Source organism: Bos grunniens, chromosome 25, assembly GCF_055505025.1.
Source record: "Bos grunniens cultivar Pamir isolate PY7600 chromosome 25, Bosgru_T2T1.0, whole genome shotgun sequence".
Classification (NCBI taxonomy): Eukaryota; Metazoa; Chordata; class Mammalia; order Artiodactyla; family Bovidae; genus Bos; species Bos grunniens.
In genome coordinates this window covers 13,458,688-13,483,206 of record NC_141189.1, presented here as the reverse complement: position 1 = coordinate 13,483,206, position 24,519 = coordinate 13,458,688, and the positions used below count along the sequence as shown (strand labels likewise).

The 24,519-nt window shown below is 45.8% G+C and overlaps 1 protein-coding gene across 1 annotated transcript in view; it reads right to left on the bottom strand.

Moving 5' to 3' along the window:
• The window catches only part of GALNT17 (polypeptide N-acetylgalactosaminyltransferase 17), a 428,470-nt gene that overhangs the window by 194,323 nt on the left and 209,628 nt on the right, over positions 1-24,519 (bottom strand). Inside the window, exon 3 of the mRNA XM_086376802.1 lies at positions 21,864-22,030. Coding sequence (XP_086232928.1) covers positions 21,864-22,030 — 167 coding nt within the window. The remainder of the gene's footprint in view (positions 1-21,863; positions 22,031-24,519) is intronic.

Genomic DNA, 24,519 nt, shown 5'->3' with positions numbered 1-24,519 from the left:
GCAGGGCACCACAGCTCATGCACCACAAGTACTGAGCCTGCACTCTGAAGCCCTCGCTCCACAAGAGAAGCCACTGTAATGAGAAACCCTTGCACAGCAACTAGAGTAGCTCCCGTAGTCCGCAATTAGAGAAAGCCCTTGCGTAGCAACGAAGACCCAGCACAGCCAAAAATAAATAAACACATAAATATAACTAAACATTTTTTAAAAAGAACAATCTTAGGGAGGCTAACCTGTTCCAAGGGCACAACCAAGAAGCAGAAGAGATGAATCACAGGCCAAATGTGTCTAAGTCTACAGACATGAAGGGATACCCTTGTGTACCTGAGAATCATCATCTCATCACAAGGGAAAAAACCCCCCACATTTTTTGTTTCTATTTTTTAATAGCAGTATGAGACAAAGATGTTAACTAAGCTTACTGCAGCAATTACTTCACAAGATGAAAGTGAAAGTCACTCAGTCATGTCTGACTCTTTGTGACTCCCTGGACTACACAATCCATAGAATTCTCCAGGCCAGAATACTGGAGGGGGTAGCCTTTCCCTTCTCCAGGGGATCTTCCCAACCCAGGGATTGAATCCAGGTCTCCTGCACTGCAGGCAGATTCTTTACCGGCTGAGCCACCAGGGAAGCTTCACAATATATGTCAGGCAAATCATTATACTGCACACCCTAAACTTACATAGTGCTATATCTCGATAAAAATGGGGGGAAAATCAGCAGGTGTAGAAAGACAAGCAGGGAAGGATTGACAGAGAGGGAATTCCAAAATACACACACTCCAAGGACCCGCCCTGGCCTGGGAGTTTCTCCATCTGAAAACAGCCCAGGTGACTCAGATGTGAGCGGTCCACAAACAGTACGTTAGGAGACACTGTCACTTCTGACTCTGCTCTAGAAAAACTCCGAAGATTGTATTTACAAATGTTGTACAGACCCCTCACTTGCTACTTATACACGGCAACTCTAGCAAATGCCCTTTGGGTTGCCATTTCCTCCTGCAGGGGATCTTCCCAACCCAGGGATCAAATCCATGCCTCTTATGCCTCCTACAATGGCAGGCTGGTTCTTGACCACTAGCGCCACCTGGGAAGATCTGGCACAGTCAAAAAAAGAAAAAAAAAAGAATAAATAAGATTTACATATAAGATCCTTTATATGCATTCAAAATCTTATTTCTAATACTAATTGGTCTATTATTAATATTACTCATATAGATCTACTTTTAACTCTCCATCAACAACAATGCATCTTTCTAGCTAATCAATATCATTTTAAAGTCTAGCCACTATCATTCTATAGCAGTAGTCACCAGCTTCCAACTTACAAGATTTAGGAACACATTGTTCCAAACAACTGAAGTGATGGCCTGGGGGCTGTCATGGGAACACAGTGAGATGCCAGCATCCGATTAGCAAGGCCCAAGAACAAATGACACTGAGAAGGCTTCACTTCCCAGGCCCTGTATGTGATTCCGGACCTCCTAAAGTATTGGGTTGTTTCCCTGCCTGGATTTAAAATCAATCTGGACACAAGCACTTTCTTGAGATGCTTACATTCTGGGTAAGGAGATGAGACATGTTCAAAAAATTCCAATATTCAGAAGCTAAGAGCCAAAAAAAAAAAAAAAAAATGGCCACAGAAGGCAGGGGTTACAGGGGGTGGGTCACAGACAGAGAAATGATTTTGGTTGGAGGTGTCCAAGGAAGAGGTTGTATCTGAGATATGCAGCAGGTTAGGACATGTGCTCTTATTATTCCAGAATATACACACACACAGCAAAATACACAGGTGTGGAACTGGATCTTCTTAGGTGAGAGTCACCCATGTCTGAGGGACTGGGAAGATGTCATTAATGACAAGAGAAGACGAGAACGGAAGCAGAAGTTGATGGGTTCACCTGAGGACAGGCTGAGGGGCCAGCAGACATCGGGGGTTGACTGTAGAACCAGGATAATGTCCAGAGTGAGAAGACAGGGCACAGAGTATTGTGGACACAGTGGGAAGAGATGACTGCTTAGGAGATGTAAGAGTTCCAGAAGACGTCAGATCCTGCTTTGGGAAATGTGTGTATTCAGGAGGCAGGGGGCAGAGTCAGAGGACGAGAAAAGCTACAAACAGCATCACGGGCAGAATCATACCAAGGGCTTGGGCTAAGTCACTTCAGTCTTGTCTGACTCTTTGTGACCCCATGGACTGTAGCCCACCAGATTCCTCTGTCCATGGGATTTCCTGGCAAGAATACTAGAGTAGGTTTCCATGCCCTCCTCCAGGGGATCTTCCTGACTCAGGGATCAAAGCAGCATCTCTTACATCTCCCGCATTGGCAGGCGGGTTCTTTACCACTAGTCTACCTGGGAAGCCCAAATCAAGGGTAGAGTTTCCAAAAGAAGAAGCTGTGCATTCATGTCACAAATATTTACAGAGCGCCTCCATGGCTGACAATGACACAATCCCTATTCTCAAAGAGCTGTTCAACAGCCAGTGTTAGGAAAATCAAATGCGTTAGAGAAAATGAGAGCTAAGAACAGGCCATTTGATCTAGACAAATTCAGATCAACGGGACCACTGAGGAAAAAATAAATGAATTCCCTTCTGGATACAGCTGGGTCCTTTGGGGACAGGGTGAGTTTAGGGAGAAGTAAATAAGCAGGACAGCTCAGGACTAATTTCTAGAAAAGCTGGTCCTGGTGGAACAGAGATGTGACAGCTTCAAGGCACCAGGGTGTTGAGATTTAGAAGTCACTTCCTTGGCTCAGATGATAAAGAATCTGCCTGCAATGCAGGTGATGGGGGTTTGATCCCTGGGTTGGGAAGATCCCCTGGAGAGACGGATGGCTACCCACTCCAGTGTTCTTGCTTGGAGAACTCTATGGATAGAGGCAGAGGCGCCTGGTGGGCTACCATGGGATCCTAAAGAGTTGGACACGACCGAGTGACTAACACTTTCACTTTTCAGCTTAAAGTGAGAAAGTCCACAAGCTAACCGAATGAAAACAAGGCCCCCAGGCTCATCATGGAAGGAAACAAATCCTCAACCTGACAGCAGTAAGAAATGTCACACCCATCACCTAAGATCCTTTATCATCCTTAACAGACGAAACCACTCCTGGACATTATAATGACAGCAAGAAAAACATTTTACATAAGATTTTTCTCACTGGCAGACTCAGAGAAGACAATAAAAATTCACTTCTATGGGCTTCCCTGATGGCTCAGTGGTACAGAACCCACCTGGGTCTCGAAGATCCCAGGGAGGAGGAAATGAAACCCTGTTCCAGTATGCTTGCCTGGGAAATTCCCTGGATAGAGGGGTCTGGCAGGCTACAGTCCACAGGCTCGCAAAAGATTTGGACATGACTCAGCGACTAAAATAGCAACTTTGCAAAAATAAATGTTTACCTATGAGTGTTATCAAATCCAATCCTAAATTGGTCTAGAGCCATCTGGGAATGCTTGTGTTTCTTAAGGTTTGGATCAATAACATTTGAGGTCAAGAAGGGAGAGGCAACTACTGCCCTTGATCGGAACAGACCAGAAGGGAGCTCTATCTGCTTCTTCACAATAAAAGGAGCAGCCGTCATCCAGACTTAAGGAGTACATATTGAACAAGAAAGTTACAGACAGTGAGAATGAAAGCAAAAATCATTATTACAGAATTTTATCCAGACCCTGCAATTTCAGTGGTATTGGAGAATAAGACATCAGTCTAGTCCCTTGTCTCTAAACCCTGTTCAGAGAAGTGTTGACCTAGAAGACTCATCTTCACGTGTTTCCCAAAACATGTGCATGAACCTGGGCACCACATGGATGTGAGCTTGGAAGTGGCCACACTGTCCAGGATTGGGCTCCATCTCTACTTCTCAACCCTCCCAGTTATCAAGTCTTGACAATGAGACTTACTGAATGTGCAATTCTCCTCAAGGTATGGAGACTCAAGATAATCAGTCCAAGTTTGGATGTTGTTTCTTTTTTTTTAATGCACTAATTAAAAAAAAATTATTGGAGTATAGTTGGGCTTCCCAGATGGTGCTAGTGGTAAAGAACCCACCTGCCAATGCAAGAGACATAAGAGACGCTGCTTCAATTCCTGGGTTGGGAAGATCCCCTGGAGGAGGGTATAGCAACTCACTCCAGTATTCTTGTCTGGAGAATCCCATGGACAGAGGAGCCTGGAGGGCTCCAGTCCATAGCGTCACAAAGAGTTGGACATGACTGAAGTGACTTAGCACACATAACTGATTTACAATGTTGTGTTAATTTCTGCTGTACAGCAGAGTGAATCAGCAATATGTGTATATATACATGCATATATATATATATATGTCATATGCATGAGAATTGCCAATAGGTCTGGGGTGTGGCCCAAGAATTCACATTTCTAACAAGCTCCACAGGGCTGCCACTGCTGTTCTGGTGAACACTCCTGGAGTAGCTCTGACTTACAGCCAGTCCCTTATCCAACCCCATCTGTGATGAGTTAACCCCTGCTCATGAAATGGGTCTTATCCGAAATGAGCAGACGTTCCATAATCCCAGTGTTGGCCGCTGCTAGTCTCTGTTTTTGCCCGGGCCTTCTTGTTCCACCTTGTCTGAAAGATGGAGCCCCTTGGAGATGACTTGAGTCTAGACAGTGAGCGGTTTGTCTTGCCACACTGGGATCCTGATGGCTTCCTTCCACCCACCCCTCACATGAAGCAACCTCCTCATCAAGCCCTTCACCCAGGACCCGGGTGTTCCTGGCTTCTGCTCTCACTTCCACAACCCGTTACGACAACGAGAGCTACCATTCCACCAACACTGCTTCTGCTGCCGTCAGCAGCACCATCACCACCGCAGCCACTTAGAACCAACACTCCTCCCCGCCAACAGCTGCTGAGGTGTGGGCACACTGCTCACTGCGAATGCATGGGTTGTGACAGCTGGGATGAGAAAATAGCACATATGGCATGTTCCAATTAAAAAAAAAAACCCGAAAAACAAAACCATCTGCCTCAAAGCCATTGTTCTGCAGAATATGAGTTTCCTCTCTACCTAGGAATCACCGGGCTGGTGACGCAGGTTCCTGGACTGCCTTAAACGGATCTAATTTACTGGGCTTGGTGGGGCTCACCAGAAGTCCAGATGATTCTCCCACAAACCCTGAACTTCTCAAAAGCACTGCTTGATTTTTTTCTTTCATTGGTTTTACCATGTTAAGATACACATAACATAAAATTAACCTTTAGATCACTTTAAAATGTACAATGGCATCACGTACATTCGTAATATGGCTCAACCATCACCCCTGTCTAGCTTCAGAAATTCTCATTACCCCCAGAGGAAGCCCCACATCCATTAAGCAGTCACTGTCCATGTCTGGCCCATCTTCCAGCCCCTGGCACCACTCATCTGCTTTCCATCTCTATGAATGTGTCTATTCCGGATATTTCAAAAACTGGAGTCATAATAAGCTGTGGCCTTTTTGTGTCTGTAAGTCCTGGTCCATTTTGAAGGTGAGGAGAAGCAAATTTTTTTTTTTTTAAAGGTGTGACTTTAAATCCCTTGGCCTTACTGAAGGTCTGATTCCTCATTCTGCTGCTTGTTAGCTTTTTTGATCCCCATTTTGGCTATTTGGTTGACTGGAAGCTTATTTACAAAACCCCTCCAGATTCATCGAAGGGGGTTCTGGTTTCTCTGAGGGGAGGATCCAGCCCTTGGATCTGTGTTCACACCCCTAGAGTCCCCCTGACTCTGACACTAGCCTTTCTCCCCATCCCTGATGGAAACTTCCAGCTCACCGTGCTTGGGGGTCTTGAGTTAGCAGAGGGAAAACCACTGTCCTTAATGCAGGTTCAGCACAGCCATCAGGCATGCTGCCCTACGTTTCTGCAGTGCTATTTTATGAGTTTTTTTTTTAATGTGCGAATCATCCATGATGCCATCAAAACTCCTCCTCTCACCAAACTCTGAAGGGACAGCGATAACCCAAGAGGCACCCCCCGCCCGTACTCCACTCCTCTGTCCCTGCCCCACTCTCCATAGCATGGACCTGTCTCTGAAATCCTAGCCCTTAAGAACATCCATGGACTTCCCAGGTGGCCCTAGTCATAAAGAACCTGCCTGCCAATGCAGGAGATGTAAGAGACAAAGTTTCAATCTCTGGGTGGGGAAATTACCCTGGAGGAGGGCCATGGCAACCCACTCCAATATTCCTGCCTGGAGAATCCCATGGATTCTCCATGGGATTCTCCAGAGGAGCCTGGCAGGCTACAGTCGATAGGGTCACAAAGAGTTGGACAAGACTCAAGTGACTTAGCATGCAGGCAGGAACATCCATGAGGTTGTCATACGGAGTAACATAAGTCAGAGATGGAGAAATATTGTGTGACATCCCTTATATGAACACTCTATAAAGAAATGATACAAATGAACTTATTTACAAATTAGAAACAGACTCACAGATTTAGAGAGCAAACTTACAGTTGCCAGGGGGACGGATGGGGAGGAGGGATAGTTAGGGAGTTTGGGACGGACATGTACACACTGCTGTATTTAAAATGGATAACCAACAAGGACCTACTGTGGAGCACAAGGAACTCTGCTCAAGGTTATGAGGCAGCCTGGATGGGAGGGGAGTTTGGGGAGAATGGATACTTGTATATGTATAGTTGAGTCCTTTGCTGTCCACCTGGAACTACATTGTTAATTGTCTATGCTCCAATATAAAATAAAAAGTTACAAAATAACATCCATGGAGAGAGTGAGAGCAGGCATGTGAAAACACAAGACAAAATAACACAGACGATGGCTACATTGCGTGTTTTATTTTCTGGGCATCTCTCAGTTTTGCGGACTTAAATAATGCATTGTCTGACTGTGGGAGTGAAATAAGAGGCGAGGCGAGAGCTAGAAACTTCAGGAAGAATGGGGGAGATTAAAAAGGGATGCTTTTGGCATGTATGAAAGCATTTTAAAGGCGATGCCACAGTGAGATCAAAGCAAGGAGAAAAGAAAGCAAAAGACGAAAAGAAGCAAGAAGAAAGATGTGAGGTGCAAAATACCAAAGTGTTAAACTAAATATATCACACGGAGCAGTGCATTCAGGAAAGAGACTTTGAAAAGGAAAGCCATCTCTGCTTTTATTCCTTTGTTAAGAAATTCCTCTCGGCTGCTTCTTCCATTTAAATTTCACCTTAAAAAAAAAATAAATACAAGGAGCCCAACCCCACAGGAAAATATCGTAATGCCTCTTTGGGGGTGGCTCCAGATTGCTCCCCCAAATTAAGAGCATTCCCCTATCTCACCCCATCAAAAGGCAGTTGAAAATCTGGTACTTGCAGCTGATTCTAATAATAACATGTGAATTTAAGCGATAAAATTTGTCTACAGCCTGGAGTGTGTTTTTCTTTCATTATGTTTCTTTATTTACTGTGATATTGATTCTGAACTCTCTGAAGCTGGCAAATCTCTTCTCTGAAATAACCGAACTCACCATCTGGAGGCGGGGGCGGTGCTCAGGGGGAGCAAAATGGCACAGAGGAAACCCTGGAGAGAGCAGGGTCAGAGCCCAGCATTTGGTCACTTCTTAGAGTTTTCCTTAAATGCAGTTGTCAGCCAGGAATGGAATAAGAGTAAGTTATCTGGCCAGTCTCCCCTTTTCTGGTATTTTGGGTACCTCTGTATTCAGAGCCCTGAATTCTCCAAGGTCAAAGGCAGTATGGGTCCTTTGAAGTGAAATGAAAGTCGCTTAGTTATGTCTGACTTTTTGCAACCCCATGGACTGTAGGCCACCAGGCTCCTCTGCCCATGGAACTCCCCAGGCAAGAATACAGGAGTGGGTTGCCATTGCCTTCTCCAGGGGACCTTCTGGAACCCAGGGATGGAACCCGGGCTCCAAAATCATTATGGATGGTGACTGTAGCCATGACATTAAAAGACGCTAGCTTCTTGGAAGAAAATCTATGACAAACCTAGACAGTGTATTAAAAAGCAGAGACATTACTTTGCCTACAAAAGTCCATACAGTCAAAGCTATGGTTTTTCCAGTAGTCACATACGGATGTGAGATCTGGACAATAAAAAAAAACGCTGAGCACCAAAGAACCGATGCTTTTGAACTATGGTGCTGGAGAAGACTCTTGAGAGTCCCTTGGACTGCAAGGAGATCAAACCAGTCAATCCTAAAGGAAATCAACCCTGAATATTCACTGCAAGGACTGATGCTGAAGCTAAAGCTTCAATATTTTGGCCACCTGATGGGAAGAGCCAACTCATTGGAAAAGAACCTGATGCTGGGAAAGATTGAAGGCAGGAGGAAAAGGGGATGACAGAGGATGAGATGGCTGGATGGCATCACCGACTCAATGGACATGAGTTTGAGCAAACTCTGGGAGATGGTGAAAAGAGAGAGAAGCCTGGCGTGCCGCAGTCCATGGGGTCACAAAGAGTCGGATGCAACTTAGCAACTGAATAACAATGGTCCCTACCTGAGAGGGTTGTTTAGGGTGTTAAATAAGAGGATGCCTGCAAAGCACTTAGCTCAGGGCCCAGCACACAGAAGACACTCAATGCATGTTAAACTTGTTGCTGCTAAGTCACTTTAGTCGTGTCCAACTCTGTGCAACCCCATAGACGGCAGCCCACCAGGCTCCGCTGTCCCTGGGATTCTCCAGGCAGGAACACTGGAGTGGGTTGCCATTTCCTTCTCCAACGCATGAAAGTGAAAAGTGAAAGTGAAGTCGCTCAGTCGTGTCCGACCCTTAGCATGGACTGCAGCCTACCAGGCTCCTCTGTCCATGGGATTTTCCAGGCAAGAGTACTGGAGTGGGGTGTCATTGCCTTCTCGTTAAACTTGTTACTCATTTTTAATTGTATGTATCTCTGTATACTGGTGAACAGAGAATAGACATGTCTTAGGAAACAAGGGGATGACTCTGGCGAGGGGACAGCAGGGCTTTGAAGGTGGGGAGGGAGTCTTGAACCAGAAGGAAGAAGGAAAGCACAGAGAGAGGTGACCCTTGCCAGGGACTCCTCCAGAGTTCTAGTTCCAGGACCAGGATGGCTGAGTAGGAGCCCCGACTCCTGCAAATTCTTTATTATTTTTTTTCTTTTTATCGGAGTATAGTTGCTTTACAATGTTGTATTAGTTTCTACTGCACAGCAAAGTGAATCAGCTATACCTATACATATATCCTCTTTTTTCTGGATTTCCTTCCCATTTAGTTCACCACAGAGCACTGGGAAGAATTCCCTGTGCTATGCAGTAGGCTCGTATTAGTTACCTATTTTATACATAGTAGTGTCAATATGTCAATCTCAAGCTCCCAATCCATCCCACCCCCTGTTCCTACCTTGGTGTCCACACATTTGTTCTCTGCCTCTGTGTCTCTCTTTCTGCTTTGCAACTAAGTTCATCTGTACCATTTCTCTAGAATCCACATATATGTGCTTAATATATAATACTTGTTCTTCTCTTTCTGACTCTGTATGACAGTCCCTAGGGCCATGAACTTCTTTTTTTAAATGGGTATCAGTGAACATCTCCCAGCGTCAGAGGGCGTGGTCTAGACTCCAGGAGACGTGTGCTCGGTTAGCACCGTGGAGCCGTGCCCAGGAGGGTGAATGGCATGTCAGGGCCCCTTTGTGTTTATGCCCCCACCCCAGGGTTCCTTGACTTCCTTCAGGCATCCTTCACTCGCAGGCCCCCTTGAAGCCAGATGTCCTCCCAAGTGTGTAAAACAAGGAAACTAGCGGCCAGGCAGGACCTGGCCATCAGATTCAGAAAGCAGGCATGGTGCCCCGAGGGTCAGAGATAAGGAAGGCTTTGTTCCAACCTGCGTGCAGGTGCTGTGCCGGGCACTGACCCTCACAGACTCTGCAGCACAGCCTGAGGCCAAAGAGCCTCTGCCCAGCAAACTGCCCAGAGCTCAGAGCTAAAGAGATCTAAAGATTCTCTCGTCAGGACCAACTCAGGATCCACCTCACTTTTCCAAAAAAATAAGATTAAAGCTCCCATGCTGCTCCTTGGGGAACAAAGGTGAAAACGGCCACGCCTGGCCTTTCTGACTGTATTTCCACCGACCCCTGGGCTCCCTTGACCCACCTCTCCCTCTGTCTCACCTGATCCCCATCCCCAGCCAGGCTGTTCAAGGAGCCTTTTTTTTTTTTTTTCCTAATCCCTCCTGCTCTGAGGCTGCTCAGCATTATCACAGGACATGATCATGCTCCCCCTCTTCAATCCTGTGGCTCAGCAAGTCCCCATCTCTGACTAGGATGCTCTCTCTCTGAAACTCCATCAATTCTTACATGTTGAATCCCATTGCCCGCCTTCCTGTCTGGGACAGGCTGGGAGTTGGGACCCTCTGCGGCAGTGCTGCAATGGCTGCATTTGAACACACCTCTCCTTGAGCAACAGAATACAAAAAAGACTGCATGAGACTAAAAATGACGGTTAAAGTGCGGTTGGGGCAACTTCTGGACAAAAGCTACAGAGAGACCAAAATACCCAACTGCCACTTTGGAAGAACCTGGAGCAAAAGCGGGGTACTGCACAGACCCCCTGCACACAACACCACCTAAGGGGTGGGCTAACTAGCTTAGCCACCCCTGCACCCACCCCTGCCCTCGTCCCACGTAAGGAATAAGCTGGACCCCCACCTCAGGGAGCCAGCAAGCAAGGGAACCTGTTGCTTGTTCTTGCTCCCCTCTGCTGCAGTAGGGGCCCCAATAAAGCTCCGCCTGAGTTTCTTGTCTGGCCTCTGATCAAATTCTATTCCCTGGTGGCTCAGACAGTAAAGAATCCACCAGCAATTCAGGAGACCTGGGTTTGATCCCTGGGTTGGGATGATCCACTAGAGGAGGGCATGGCAACAAGGCTTCCCTGGTGGCTCAGATGGTAAAGAATCTGGCTGCAATGTGGGAGACCTGGGTTCAGTCCCTGGGTTGGGAAGATCACCTGGAGGAGGGCATGGGAACCCACTCCAGTATTCTTGCTGGAGAATCCCCATGGACAGAGGGGCCTGGTGGGCTACAGTCAATGGGGTCACAAAGAGTTGGATACGACTAAGTGACTAAACACAAGGAAGCCAAGAACCTTGGTCTATAACATCTCTATGTTCCAAGCATTTGTGCCCTGAGATCCAGGTTCGTCTACTTCCCTTCACTGCTGTTCCCTCCCATCCATATGTCCAAGTTCTAACTGTCTCTCATGATCCAACTCAAGCGCCACATCCTTCTCAAAGGCCTCACTGATTTCCCCAACTTGTGGGAACCCCAGGCGTGAATCCCATGGATGTGGTTACAACAAACAAGGTCCATGGTGTGCCTGTCCACCCGGCTCCCTCTGTTTCTTGAGATTTCCCCCAGGGTTACTGGAGTGTGGTAGTTCTATGCATTGCCCTGTCCTCCTGCCTCAGTTGGCAGGTCCAGTGAAGGCCATCTGACCCAAACTAGAGCACCAGTTCCCTTCCCTGGGATTCCCCTGGAGAGGTGGCCCTGTCCCCCTACAATGACTGAAGCTGTAATTACAATGTCAACATTGGGCCATCTTTGCAGCCATGCTTCCCTCCAGATGGCCTGGAAACCTGGAGGTGGCCAGTCTTTCCAAGCCACCAGGGGAAGGAGGAGCTCAGAGACAGCGGAGCCCGGGAAGAAGAACACTACTATGTCTGAGTGCCTGGGCCTCACTTTCCCTGGGCCCAACCTCATTCTCATCTCTGGGGGTGTATAAGCCCCTCCAGGAGCGTGTATTATTGGGTCTCGTGTGTGTGTATTTAGTTATTTAGTCATGTACGACTCTTTGCAACCCATGGACTGTAGCCCGCCAGGCTCCCCTGTCCAAGGAATTTTCCAGGCAAGAATACTGGACTGGGTTACCATTTCCTCCTCCAGGGGATCTTCTCAACCCAGGGATCGAACCCGAGTCTCTTGCATCTCATGCATTGGCAGGTAGATTCTTTACCACTAATGCCACCTGAGAAGCCCAATGGGTCTTATCTAATGGAAAACCAAATCTGATCCCAAGGCAAAACTTTCAATATACATTAAAAAAAATTTTTTTTTTTTGGCCACACAGCATATGGGATATTAGTTCCCCAACCAGAGATCAAACCTGTGCCCCCTGCACTGGAAGCACAGAGTCTTAACCAGTGGACCACTGGGGAGTCCCTCAGCTTAGTTTTTTAATTACTCCTGGTTCTGTAAGAATGCAACCCATTCCCCTTAGTATCACAGTTAAGGTCGCCAAGGTTAAAACAGAAACTTTTCCTCCACTGGAAGTTTGGCTGGAAGACACACAATTAATCTGATTTTTAAAGAAAAGTTGTCACATAAATGGAATAAATGACCAGAAAGTTCGACTGAATGTGTGTTTATCGTAATTCAAGCAATGAGACCCGTAAGTGTTTATCCCAGAGAAATGAAAATTTATTTTTGTATCAACATCTGTATGCCAATGGTCACAGCACCCAAACCTCCTTCCACTGATGAAGGACTAAACAAATGGGATCCTTCATTGCAGTGCAGACTCTCTAGCTGCAATGTGGCATGTGGGATGTTAGTTCCCTGAGCAGGAATCAAACTTCCATCTGCTGCATTGCAAGAAGGATTCTTAACCACTGGACCACCGGGGAAGTCCCTGTACTAGAGTTTTGCAAGAGGTTACCAGTGGGGGAAACTCAGAGAAGGGCACAGACCCCTTGTACATTTTTGCAACTTTTTGTGAATCTAAAATTATTTGAAAATAACAAGGTTTTGTGTTGTTGTTTTTTTAAGCAGTTAACATAGGAAGGTTTAGCTGAGTTCTCACATTATCTCTAGTGTAAAGATACACTCACTCCTTCTCCTCTCCTCCCCATGGCATGAAAATACCACAGGGAGAAATGCAAATGTACAACCTAATTGTGATCACAGACCCACAGAGCAAATGCTGTCACACTGCAGTGATCTGGTTTGGGGAAAAAAAAAAAAAAAAACAAGTATTATTTCCGATTAGTAAGGCTCTTTACAGGTTGGGGAGAGGCAGGTGCCGTTCCAATAAGGAAGCCTGGCCCAGTATGGAGCAGTGTGATAACAAGGTGTCCCTTGGCTACTTCACTCAGAGCCTCAACACAGGAAAAATGTTATCTTCCCGAAACACAAGACCTCTCCTATCTCTGCCATGATAACCCAAGTAGAAAAGCAAACAATGCCAGGATGCCTTCTCTAAAATCCCTTTTGAAAGCCCGGAGGGTTGAGCCTTCCACTGAAAAGAGTTTTCTCACTCGATACATCGTGCTTTCAACCAGTAAACACACAACCAAGGGAAGTGCTTGATCAGGGGTGCTCACTCACGCGGAAGGGTGAGTGACGAGGTCTACGGCCTCCCAGGGCACCAAGACACGCAAATCTCGATGACTGGAGACACACGGCTTTTGAGATCTAAATGAACACAACAAGGGCATTGAAGCTAAGATATGAGTTGGGTTGGCCAAGAAGTCCGTTTGGGTTTTTCATATGGAAAAACCTGAATGAACTTTTTGGTCAGGTCAATAGAACAATGCTAAACACAAAAACTCCCAGGATGATGCCAGGGGAAGTACAAACACTGCTTTGCACACATACCTTTGAAAGGAACAGATCCAGCCAGTACTCAAGGCACTGGGGACACAGCGCAGAAGGGCTCTGGTTCTTGCCCTCAAGGGTCCTATAGTTGAGAGACGGGCAAGTGCACAGGGATAATACAGCGAGCTAAGTGCTGAGCCAAATGATACACTGATGTCCAGGAGCAGAGGCTGAGAGGGTCCCCAACCCAGCTACATCTAGGAAATCCAGGAAGGCTTCCCAGTGGAGGTGACGCACAAATAGATGTTGAGGAATAAGCTGGAGTTGGCAAATCAAGTAACACCACAAGCACACCCAATAGTTACACGCTTGATTATACTGCCAGAACTTTTACTGGATTGGCCAAAAGTTCATTCGGGATTTTCCATACTATCTTATGGAGAAACCTGAACCATTTTTTGGCCAACTCAGTATAATGTGCTTTACAAGTATCACCAAGAAAGCCCATAATTTAAACTCTGCATAAAAGCCACTATGACCCACAATTTACTCAAGCTCAGAAAAGGTAGGTGCCTTAGCCAAGACCTCTACATACTGCTTAAGGAAAAGGGGAAAAAAGTTTTTAAAAAACAGAAACTACTGATAAGACATGTATTATGCATATAATTTTATGCATTAAAGATTATAATAGTGGAAATGAAGAACTTTCTAAAATTATTTCAACTTAATGGCTAATGTTACCCTTCAGTTTGGAAGGCACAGCAAAGTTCCAGGGGAATCTGGACTTGGCATATCCAAAAGGTGAGCTCAGTCCCTCTCCCAAACCTGGTGGTGGTTCAGTTGCTCAGTCATGTCTGACTCTGCGATGCCATGGACTATAGAGCCCACCAGGGTCCTCTGTCCATGGGATTTTCTAGGCAAGAATACTGCAGTGGGTTGCCATTGCCTTCTCCAGGGCATCTTCCTGACCCAGGGATCGAACCTGTGTCTCTTGTGTCTCCTGCATTGGCAGGCAGATTCTTTACCACTGCACCACCATATCCTTGTCTTAATGGAGAGCACCAACCTGTCTTGTCACTGTAGCCAGGACCGTGGAACTCCTCTCCGACCCCTCCCTCTTGTTTACCCTCCTTCATAACCAATCAGTCCTCATGTGATTCAGCCTCAATGTTTCCAAATCTAAAATATTTTAGCATATGAAAACAAATATTTCAAATAAATGGTGAGGATAAATTATTAAATACCTCTAGATAGCCATACTTTCAGACAAGAGTCTCTAGATTAAAACTTTCTCAGACCTGATATAAAAATATTTAGTTTGTTGGAATTTACTTTGAAAAGGAATGTTTACCTATAAGAAAATATGCATAAATATTTGTACCTTCTAAGGATTATAAATAACTTCCTTAGGACATTACTTGAGGAAAAGACTGATGGATTTGACTATATAAAAATGCAAAATTTATGCTTGTCTAAAAACATTGTCAACAAATTAAAGTGAGAGCCAAAATTGAGAGAAGTATCTATAAAATGAAGGTAAAAAGTTTTTTTTAATATATACAAAGTTCTTATAAATCAATAAGATAAATATTCCAATAGAAAAAAATTGAGTGTCATTAATAGGCAAATCCATTAAGAAAGAAAATATGGTCAAATATATGAAAAAGTGTTCAACACCACTAACATTTCAAAAATGCAGGTTTAAAAATGAAAAATGATATCCATTTGTGACTCACCAGAACAGCAAAGATGACAAAGATGAATAAGGTCTAGTGTTGGTGAGGATACAAAGAAAGAGACACTTTCACATACTTTTCATGGGACAGTATATGCATTTGGAGAACAAATTCAATTTCTATGAAAGTTCTTAAAAATGAATATAGAATTTCTGGGATAAGATGATGAATGTAACTCACAAATTTGACACAAGCTGCTGAAGACTATAGGAAAGGGATTCAAAAATAAAATAAACAAATCTATGACCTTCAAGGTCAGAGAAGACACAAGGTGAGACATGAACCTCAAAGCTAGGGAGCCTGGAAAGGGGATTCACAGATCGACAGATGTGTCTGACGCCTCTGCTGTCAAACCTAGGAAGTCTAAACGCTCAGAGAGAGAGAGTGTGTGTGTGTGTGTGTGTGTGTGTGTGTACACATGTATATATAGTGTGAAATTTTACTTTACAGTTCAATGAGAGTAAATATAAACACATTGTTGTACAAGCACACCATCACCATCCATCTTCAGAACTTTTTCTTTCTTCTCAAACTGAAACTCTGAATCCATGATACAATAATGTCCCATTTTTCTCTCCTCCAGCCTCGGCTGTCTAATCACCTTTTAAGAGGTAATCATGAGCAGACAATAGGTTAGCTGGACAGGCAAGAAAGCCCCCAAGGTGGGAGATAGAAACTACATAACAAAGAGGGGAAAAAAAAAAAGCACCTTGTGGAAACAGACTACACAGGGAGAAAACTGAAAAACCAAACAAGACATTATTACTATCCTCCAAGGGATCAGAAAATATATTGCTTCCATTAAATAAAAACAATACACTCTAAAAAGAAACTTTCAGAGAATAAAAATGAGGACTTGGAAGCAAAATCCTGATAGCAGAAATAAAAAAACTGAATAGAAAGGAAAGGAAATAAAATTAAAGAAAGCAAATATATCAGATCAAAAAGATAAAGAAAGATAGCAGAGAGAAGATAAGAAAATTAAGGGTTTCAATCTAGGAGGTTTAATAATGGAATATAATGGGAGATGCCTAAAGAGAGAATTGAGAAGAATGGGGAGGAATTGCCAATTAAATATTCCCAGAAATTTTTCAAAAACTGACAGTAGATTCCACACTGATGCCACTGAATGACCAAAGGATGAAAATGAACCTACAACGCTCATCATTGTGAATTTCTAAACTCCATGAACAAAATGAAGATTCCGGAAAGGAAAGAAACATGCAAGAGATTAAGGAATCAGGACTCTTCTGTTTCTTCTAAAAAACACTGAAAGATGGAAAATAATGGCACAAACCCATCAACATTCTGACCAAAAAAAAAAAAAAGGTGATATCTAATTCAATCAGGTCATCATTCACACATCATCTTTCTGTCCTAAGAAAGATTAGGACAAAGCTTCTTTCAGACTTGGATGATCTCAAAAGATTCTATCTTCCTTATAATATTTCTCAGGAAGCCTGAGACGTTGAGTTTCACCAAAATAAGAACAGAAACCAAGAAAGAGAGATGGAATCCAACATTGGTGGGGGGCAAAAGAGAGCTCCAGGAGGATGAGGAAGAGAGACGGACGCACCAAGGCCAACTGTCCATATGCGAGTGGTGTGACTGGATGCAGATGTGTTGAGGGCTATTATTACTATCTCCCCTGCAACCTGACCACACTTACAGCTGAGGGTAGATCATTCGAAGGAGTCTGGTCCCCATTCTTCCTTATAACTAGATGTTCTGACCAGAGGCTAAGTGTGTGCTGGTACTCCATACCCGCTGCCTGGATCAGCTGAGGACACTGATTTCATCCTTATACTTCCCCCTGAAGGGAGGCAGTACACCCTGATGAGGTCAGAAGCAGAAAACACAGATCAGTTCATTCCATCTGTCCAGCTTTCTGCCTTATATCCACTATCTGGTTCACACAGTAGCCCTGCCAGGTGCCCCCACCAGGGTGAGCCCTGTGCTTCTCTGGGGTCACTGATGACCGAGATGCCTTCCCCAGAAGAAGCTTTTGTAAGCCTTTGTTGCTGTTCAGTTGGTCAGTCGTGTCTGACTCTTTTGACCCCATGGACTGTAGCCCACCAGGCTCCTGGTTCCTCAGCCCACAGGGATTCTCCAGGCAAGAATACCAGAGTGGGTTGCCATGCCTTCCTCCAGGGTTCTTCCCAACCCAGGGATCGAATCCAGGTCTCCTGCATTGCAGGAGGGTTTTTTTTTTTTTTTTTATCAGCTGAGCTACCTGGAAAGTCAGAGAACCATGAGTGATCCCAACTGAAGCAGAAAGAGGAAGACTGGAGAGCAATCAGAAGACAGTGGGGCCAGGGCTTCCAGATGAGAAAGATGCCAAGAAGGGAGCTGCCAGCAAGGTCAGATGTGGCCACTCAGGAGTGATTTCAGTATAATAACCCACAAGGATACAAAGAATTGCCCCTTCCTCGGGTTTAATGTAGGCCAATGTCAATATTCAAGGTGAATGAAACAAATGACTTAGAAAAAAAAAAACCTAATTAGGAAAGTCCCTGATTTACCTGTGTACACAGATCCAGAGTCACCTGACTATTCAACCTTTTCCCTGAGCCAGTCTTTTTTTTTTTTTTTTAATTCCTTTAAAAGCCTATTTTTTTCCCTTGAATGTATGTGATCACATGGAAGTGAAGGGCTACAGTTCCCACCTGAGCTGGTCTTTACCGGCCTGAGAAAGAACCATTCTACCCTCATTAAAATGATGGTTGCAGAACTTTTTTTTAATAAAAAGGGATATTTCTGCTTCACAGTTCAGGGAAGGAAAACAAGAAGATTAACTTGTTTTTATTATAGGAGCCTAACGTAAAACATGCATGAAAAAAAGAGTTGAGAACATGGGTAAATGAGCAGTTGCTTCTGGTTAGTCTCTTGGGTATTTGTTTTTGTCCAATTATATGTACTTTTTGATAGATTCAAATGTTCCTACAAACAGCGTGCATTACTTTTAAGATCAGGAAAAAAAATTGGTAAAGCTTGAAAAAATGTTTTAATCAAATTCAGACAGAAGGTAAGAAGGGATAACAATATTAATGTTAGACAAACTATATTCATGCAGGGGGAAAAAAAGCATGTTTTTAAGATAAAGGGAGCATTACATAATGGTAGCAACCACTGCTAATAGTGAAGCCATGCAGATACAAATCCATAGTTGCCAAAGAAACTGACAACAAGATACAGAAATCAAATGTTATTAAAAACGCAGGAAGGAGTAGATATTGTAGGAGGAGATTTTAAAACACCATTATCAAGAAGACTTAAGAAAATAAACTCATAGTCTAGCTAAATACACAAAATTGATATCTGGCAGGAATTCAATTTCATGATTACAGTGTGTGGGGGGTTCTTTTCAAGTGTGCATAGAACATTTACAAAATCTGTTAATACTAGTCACAAAGAAAAAAAAAGTTAAATTCCTCTTCCAGATAAAGAGAAGGCACGTTTAGCCTGGAGAAAAATACAGATGCTAAACCTGGGACAGAAAAGAGGGAAACTCTATTAATGTGGTCCATTCTGGGTTGCCTAGGTATCTCAGGGGACAGGGGAGGATGAATGAGAATTAACTTTAGGATCAGACGGAAACAAATACCTCTTCCCCACTTTTTCTCACCCACTAAACATCTTCATTTAGACCTGAAGTATGAACCGCTGAAATGGCACTTAACCCAGTGGGTTTCAAAGTGTGGTCCCTACACCAGCAGCACATCAGCAAGCTTGTAAAAAATGTAAATTCTTAGATCCACCCCAGATCTCATGATGCAGAACTTCTTCCAAGTCAGGGTTCCAGGAGGTGCTGATGTGAAAATCTGATGCTAAAGGTGTATCAATACCCCAGCTCCCTCGCCCTTGAGTAGATGGCCTCTTGAGGGGTGGGCATTAACTCTGGCTTTGCCTTCCCTTCTTTGTCTTACTTCCCTACTCCTCTGATGGTGCACTTTACAGAAACTACTGCACTCAAATCTTAGTTTCAGGGGCTGTTCTGGGGGAACCCACACTAAGACATCTACCAGAGACCCCTGTTCTCTCAGAGCTCACGTTCTGCTTGACACTAGCTTATCCTTCCACGTCTTCCTTGCAGGCTGAGTCTGCCGAGATCTCCCCTTGGGGAAGGGGCCCCACTGGTAACGTGCCCTCACCCCAATTCAGTCTAGCACTTACTGTCGGCTTTCTTCTCTGGCTCTTTCAGCTCTGCTCTGCACCACCTCTGGTCACTTCACTGCTAGCCCCTGACACCCCTTTTCCAGCCCTATTCAGCGTCATTGCTTACTGTCTAGCTGAGTTGTAAATGGAGGAACAAATCTGACTCCATGTTAGATCTGTTCCTTTTACTTTAACCTTTGTGCTCTGTTGCCTGTCATGCTGAGCCAGGCTGGCTCTGCACCTTTTGTAAAAGAATGTTGCCTATAGCCTGAAACATACAAGACAGCCCATTTTCAAGGCTCTAACCTTTAAGGGTAAAACATTTTTCCATTCATCCAGAGATAAAAGTTGCAGAACGGAGAATAACATTAGTCTCATTGGAGGTTTACAGGAACATCCTGACCTGGGCTAGTGGACAGCTGCAAGAACAAAGGATTCCAATACCAAGAAGTTGGTGACAACTATCATGGTGCCTTCCTCCCCTGCCTTTAAAAGTGCTTTGCTGAAATGTTACCAGGAGTTTGGGGCTTTTTAAGCATGAACCACCTGTCTCCTTGCATAGCCCTGTCTGCTCCAAACTCCAGTGTTTCTGTTGGTTTGACCTCACCGTGTGTCGGGCACACGAACTTTTGTTCAGTAACAGGGTCAGATTCACAGAGGGTTGGCTACCAGCCAGGCCCTGTGAAACCAGACCCTGTCCAGCTGGGCAGGACACAGTGACCTCACATGCTGTGTGCTACAGGAGGGTACAGGGAGCTAAGGCAGCACAGAGCAAGTGTATCGGGATGTCAACAAAGGAATCGCCCATGAAATGACAGATAGGGGACACCTGGGGAATAAGTGGGACTAGCCAGCAAATGGAGTGGAAGTATGAGCCAGGATTCCTTGCAGAGAGTTGGTAAGTATGTCTGAAGCCAGAGGTCTGCAGGTGCAAGCTGAGAGGCTGCAGAGAAAGCCACTGGAGCCACGACTTACGAGGCTTCAGGGAACTGAAAGAACCGCCTTCTCCCAAGAAGACTCTCAAGGTCACTTTGAGAAGAAAATAGATCATGAAATGGCCAGAGAAAAAGGGAGAAAAATAAGGATATGAAAAATCCAGCAAATGACTCATTAGTCCTCAAACTCTGGAGGCCCGGAAGATGGTGATGCCCTAAGGGTGCATTACTGGATCCAGACCTAATCAAGCCCTTCCCTGGTAACAGTCAACAGGTTCAGAAGGGGCAAGGGGACTTCAACTCCTGGGCTGGTGAAATGTGATAGACTCCTCAGAGCTCCTGAAGACCATCAGGTTCCCGGCAGGATCCAGGACACTGTCCTGCCTTTACTTCACCCTCGCCTGACCCAGGAGCACAGGGTAATCCTCTACTGATCACAACGAAAGCAAGGAGTTCAGTCTGCCCCTAATCCTTCCGTTTCTCAGAAGATAAACCTCCCTGGCCTGAAGCATGCACACTGGCTGCCTTCCTCTGGGGTCCTCAGCTTGTGTGGGTTTCTCCCTGCAGTGAGTTTCGTAGGCTGAGAGGCAAAACAAAGGCACCGTTAGCCAAAGCAAGCCCTCTACAACCATCTTGACACCAGACCTCCATTCCAAGGACTTCAAAGGCATTTTGTTACTGCTCTCCAATATTTGCTTGTTTTATATTTTAAAATGAGCCATTAAAGATCTGCAAACACGGTGCACTTCTACCGACAGTCATTTTGGGCACGGTGGCACAGAAGGAAATTCTGACATATGATAAACATTTCCCATCACAGGACAGAACTTCCCTTTTCCTTCTGCCTCTCAGAAAAGGACAAGGGAGATGGGGTGGGGGGACTGCAGAGGAATTCAGCTCTTCCATGTCATCTACTTTAGGTAATACAAAGAGGGGAATTAGTCTAGACACATAACCAGTTATTTATTCTTAAGAGCCCTAGAGCACTGGGGTCCCCAACCATTTTGGCAGCAGGGATGGATTTCGTGGGAGACAATTATTCCGTGGAGATGGGGATGGTTTCCAGATGATTCTCATAAGGGGCATGCAACCTATATCCCTCGCCTGTGCAATTCACAGTAGGGCTGGCGCTACTATGAGCATCTAATGCTTCCACCGATCAGACAGGAGGTGGAACTCATGCAGTAATGTGACCGATGGGGAGCGGCTGTAAATACAGATGAAGCTTTGCTCAAGTGCTGGCTTGCGACTCACCTCCTGCTGTGCAGACTGGCGGGGCGGGAGGGGGGTGCACTGGGAGACCCCTGCCCTAGAGGACTCAAGCAATGAACTAGTGTTTGCTTGACTTACTTCCCCCCAAACAGCCCCCATTCCCCAGCTATGCCCCAGAGACAGGAGACAAAGACACTTGGGCTCAGGATGGAATGAAATAAGGGCACATCCCCCGCTGACACTGTGCATTGTCTGCTTGCATTGTCTCAGAAAACGGCATGCAGGCTGGCGGCCCCCATACCTTCGTCACTGTTGTCATCCACCAGGATGATCTCCTTCAGCAGGTGGGTCGGCGTGTGGTTGACCGCGCTGTGAACTGAGCGCAGGATCACCGACAGGGCCTCGTTCACGAAGATAAATATGATGGATATCTGGGGCAGCTCCTTGGAGTACTTCAGCTCCTTACACCTGGAGGAAGAGGGCAGGGAAGAGCAGAGTCAGTGGAAGGAGAAAGGCAGAGGCATCGTGGCTGCACGCGGTAAGGATGTCAGCTGGGTCCTGGTACCTGTTCTCCCAGGCAGAGAATCGTTGGTTCCCTCTTGGCCTCTCTTGGCTAAGAACTGAGAAAAAAAGGCCTAAGGTGGAGACAGTTAAGAAAACCAGCTTCACATCTCCCAAATTTACCACCCCATAGGAAGCATGAGGCTGGAGGTCATACCCAGACATGTACCACCTGGTCTCATTTCAGTATACACACACCCACCTACTCTGAGTATTCTTGCCTGGAGAATCCTATGGACAGAGGAGCCTGGCAGGCTACAGTCCATGGGGTTGCAATGAGTTGGACATGACTGATGGATGCACACACACACCACCATAGTTCTCATCCACAGGTGGCAGGAAAATGATGTATAAATACCCCCAGCTGCCTCAGCCCTTGAGCTGGTTGACTCTGAGGGGTGGGTTTTACAGGGGGCCCTAGAGTTTTTCCCCCTGTGGGATTAATCTCCACCACCCACAACTTACATAACACCCATTTTGGGGGCTGCCTTCCCTTCTCAGTTCTACTTCCCCTTAGTGGTGCTCTTTCCACTGCCCAAATAAACTAACGCTCTCAAGTCTTTGTTTCAAAGTCGGTCTGTGGGAGAACCCAAACTAAGACATCTCTCGGACCTACTAAGTACTCAGCACTATACAGGAGACCTCTACTCTCATGGAGCTTACACACTGGGAAGAGACATGAAACACACGTGAAATTAATAAAAATCTTCTATCCACTATGACTGTCCTGCCTGACACACCCTAACTCTTCTTGCAAGCGTTCCTAGAATCTGCTTGGAATGCAGAAATGGGATCTACAAGGTTCTCCCTCCTAACATCCAGCAACTTCCCCATCTCTGAAGACAGGGCTTCAAGGGTGCACTAAATCACTTCAGTCGTGTCCAACTCTTTTGTGACCCTATGGACTATAGCCTGCCAGGCTCCTCTGTCCATGGGATTCTGCAGGCAAGAATACTAGAGTGGGTTGCCATGCCCTCCCCCAGGGGATCTTCCGACCAGGGAGTGAACCTCATCTCTTATGTCCCCCACATTGGCAGATGGTTTCTTTACCACTAGCACCACCTGGGAAGCCCTGGGGTCCAAGAGAAGAATGTTCTTCATCCAGGCTGGACTCAGGGGTGTAGAGCTTGGGCCCCTGGAGGCGCCTGATGATGTAAGAGATGGCACTGGTACCCTGGGATCCGGCTCTGCGTGGCTCAGTGATGGGAGCACCCGTGCTCTCTCCCTGGAGCAGTGGGGAACTTGGTTTTAGGTCTAGTTTGAGCCACTTTGAAACACCAAGTGGAAACAGAGCAGAGTGGAAGACAGAGCTAGTGCATTTCAAAGGCATCCTCTTGCTCCATGTATGAGACTGTACAATGTGTGAGACAACGTGTTCCAGGGCAAAACAAAGAGGCCAAGATGAAGGGACGGAGTGAGAGGGAAGCAGCACTGAAGAGGGGGCAGGAAATACAGCTGTTTTTTATGCTGAACAGCTTGGGCTGTGTCGGGCCATATTAATCATGTAGGCGATTTTTGGAAGAAAATAAAGTTTTGTTACAATGTACATTTGTGTCTCCTGAAGGAGACTGTCCGGGGATCCATTGATCATGCAGCCTCATTTTTACCACTACGCTGTAAATTCACTTCTGGGGGCTGCCAAGGAGATTAGAATGGTTATTGACAGGCTCGTGGGCTGTTGGCGGGAATCATCTCATTTACTGTGGGCTGATCCGGGGGAGGGGGCACATCCCAGAAGGTCCCTCGGAGCCCCCTCGATGTGGCCGGCAGCCATCCTGAGCTGGCAGGCTGGTGGCTGCTCCCTCCCAGGCTGTTCCTCAGCATACACACAAGCACTGCCACCATACACACCCACCTACTCTGAGCATGCACTCCTGGGCCTGGTTTCTCTGGGCTTTTGTTTTTAACAGATTCTGGCCCTGGAAATGAAGAAGCAAAGAGGCCAGATGGCATTGTACCAGCAGCAGCATCTTCTCCGGCTACAGGCAATGGGATCCGGCTGCCACTGAGGCTGAGTTGTGGGTTAAGCCTCCCGGCTGGAACAGGCAATTCCCTCTGCTGAGCAGGACTCCTGGGACCCCGATCTTGCCCCTTCATGATCAAGGTGGCCATTCAGTAAATTGTGGGGGCATCTCAGAAGTAAAAAGCTCTCTGCCACATGCTGAACCTGTCACCCTGGGCACACAGCTCCTGTTTCTTCATCTCTGAAACTGTCCACATCATCCTCAGTGTAGTTAGCTCTGGATGCCTGGCTAAGGTCCTTCTAAGGGTCAGGTGAGCTCAGTCTTTGAGAGCCCTGGGAAAATGCAATGTACCCAGCAATGGAAAGACCAGCCTGCCTGATCTAGAGAGCAGATGGATGGATGGATGGATGGATGGACAGGTAGGTAGACAGG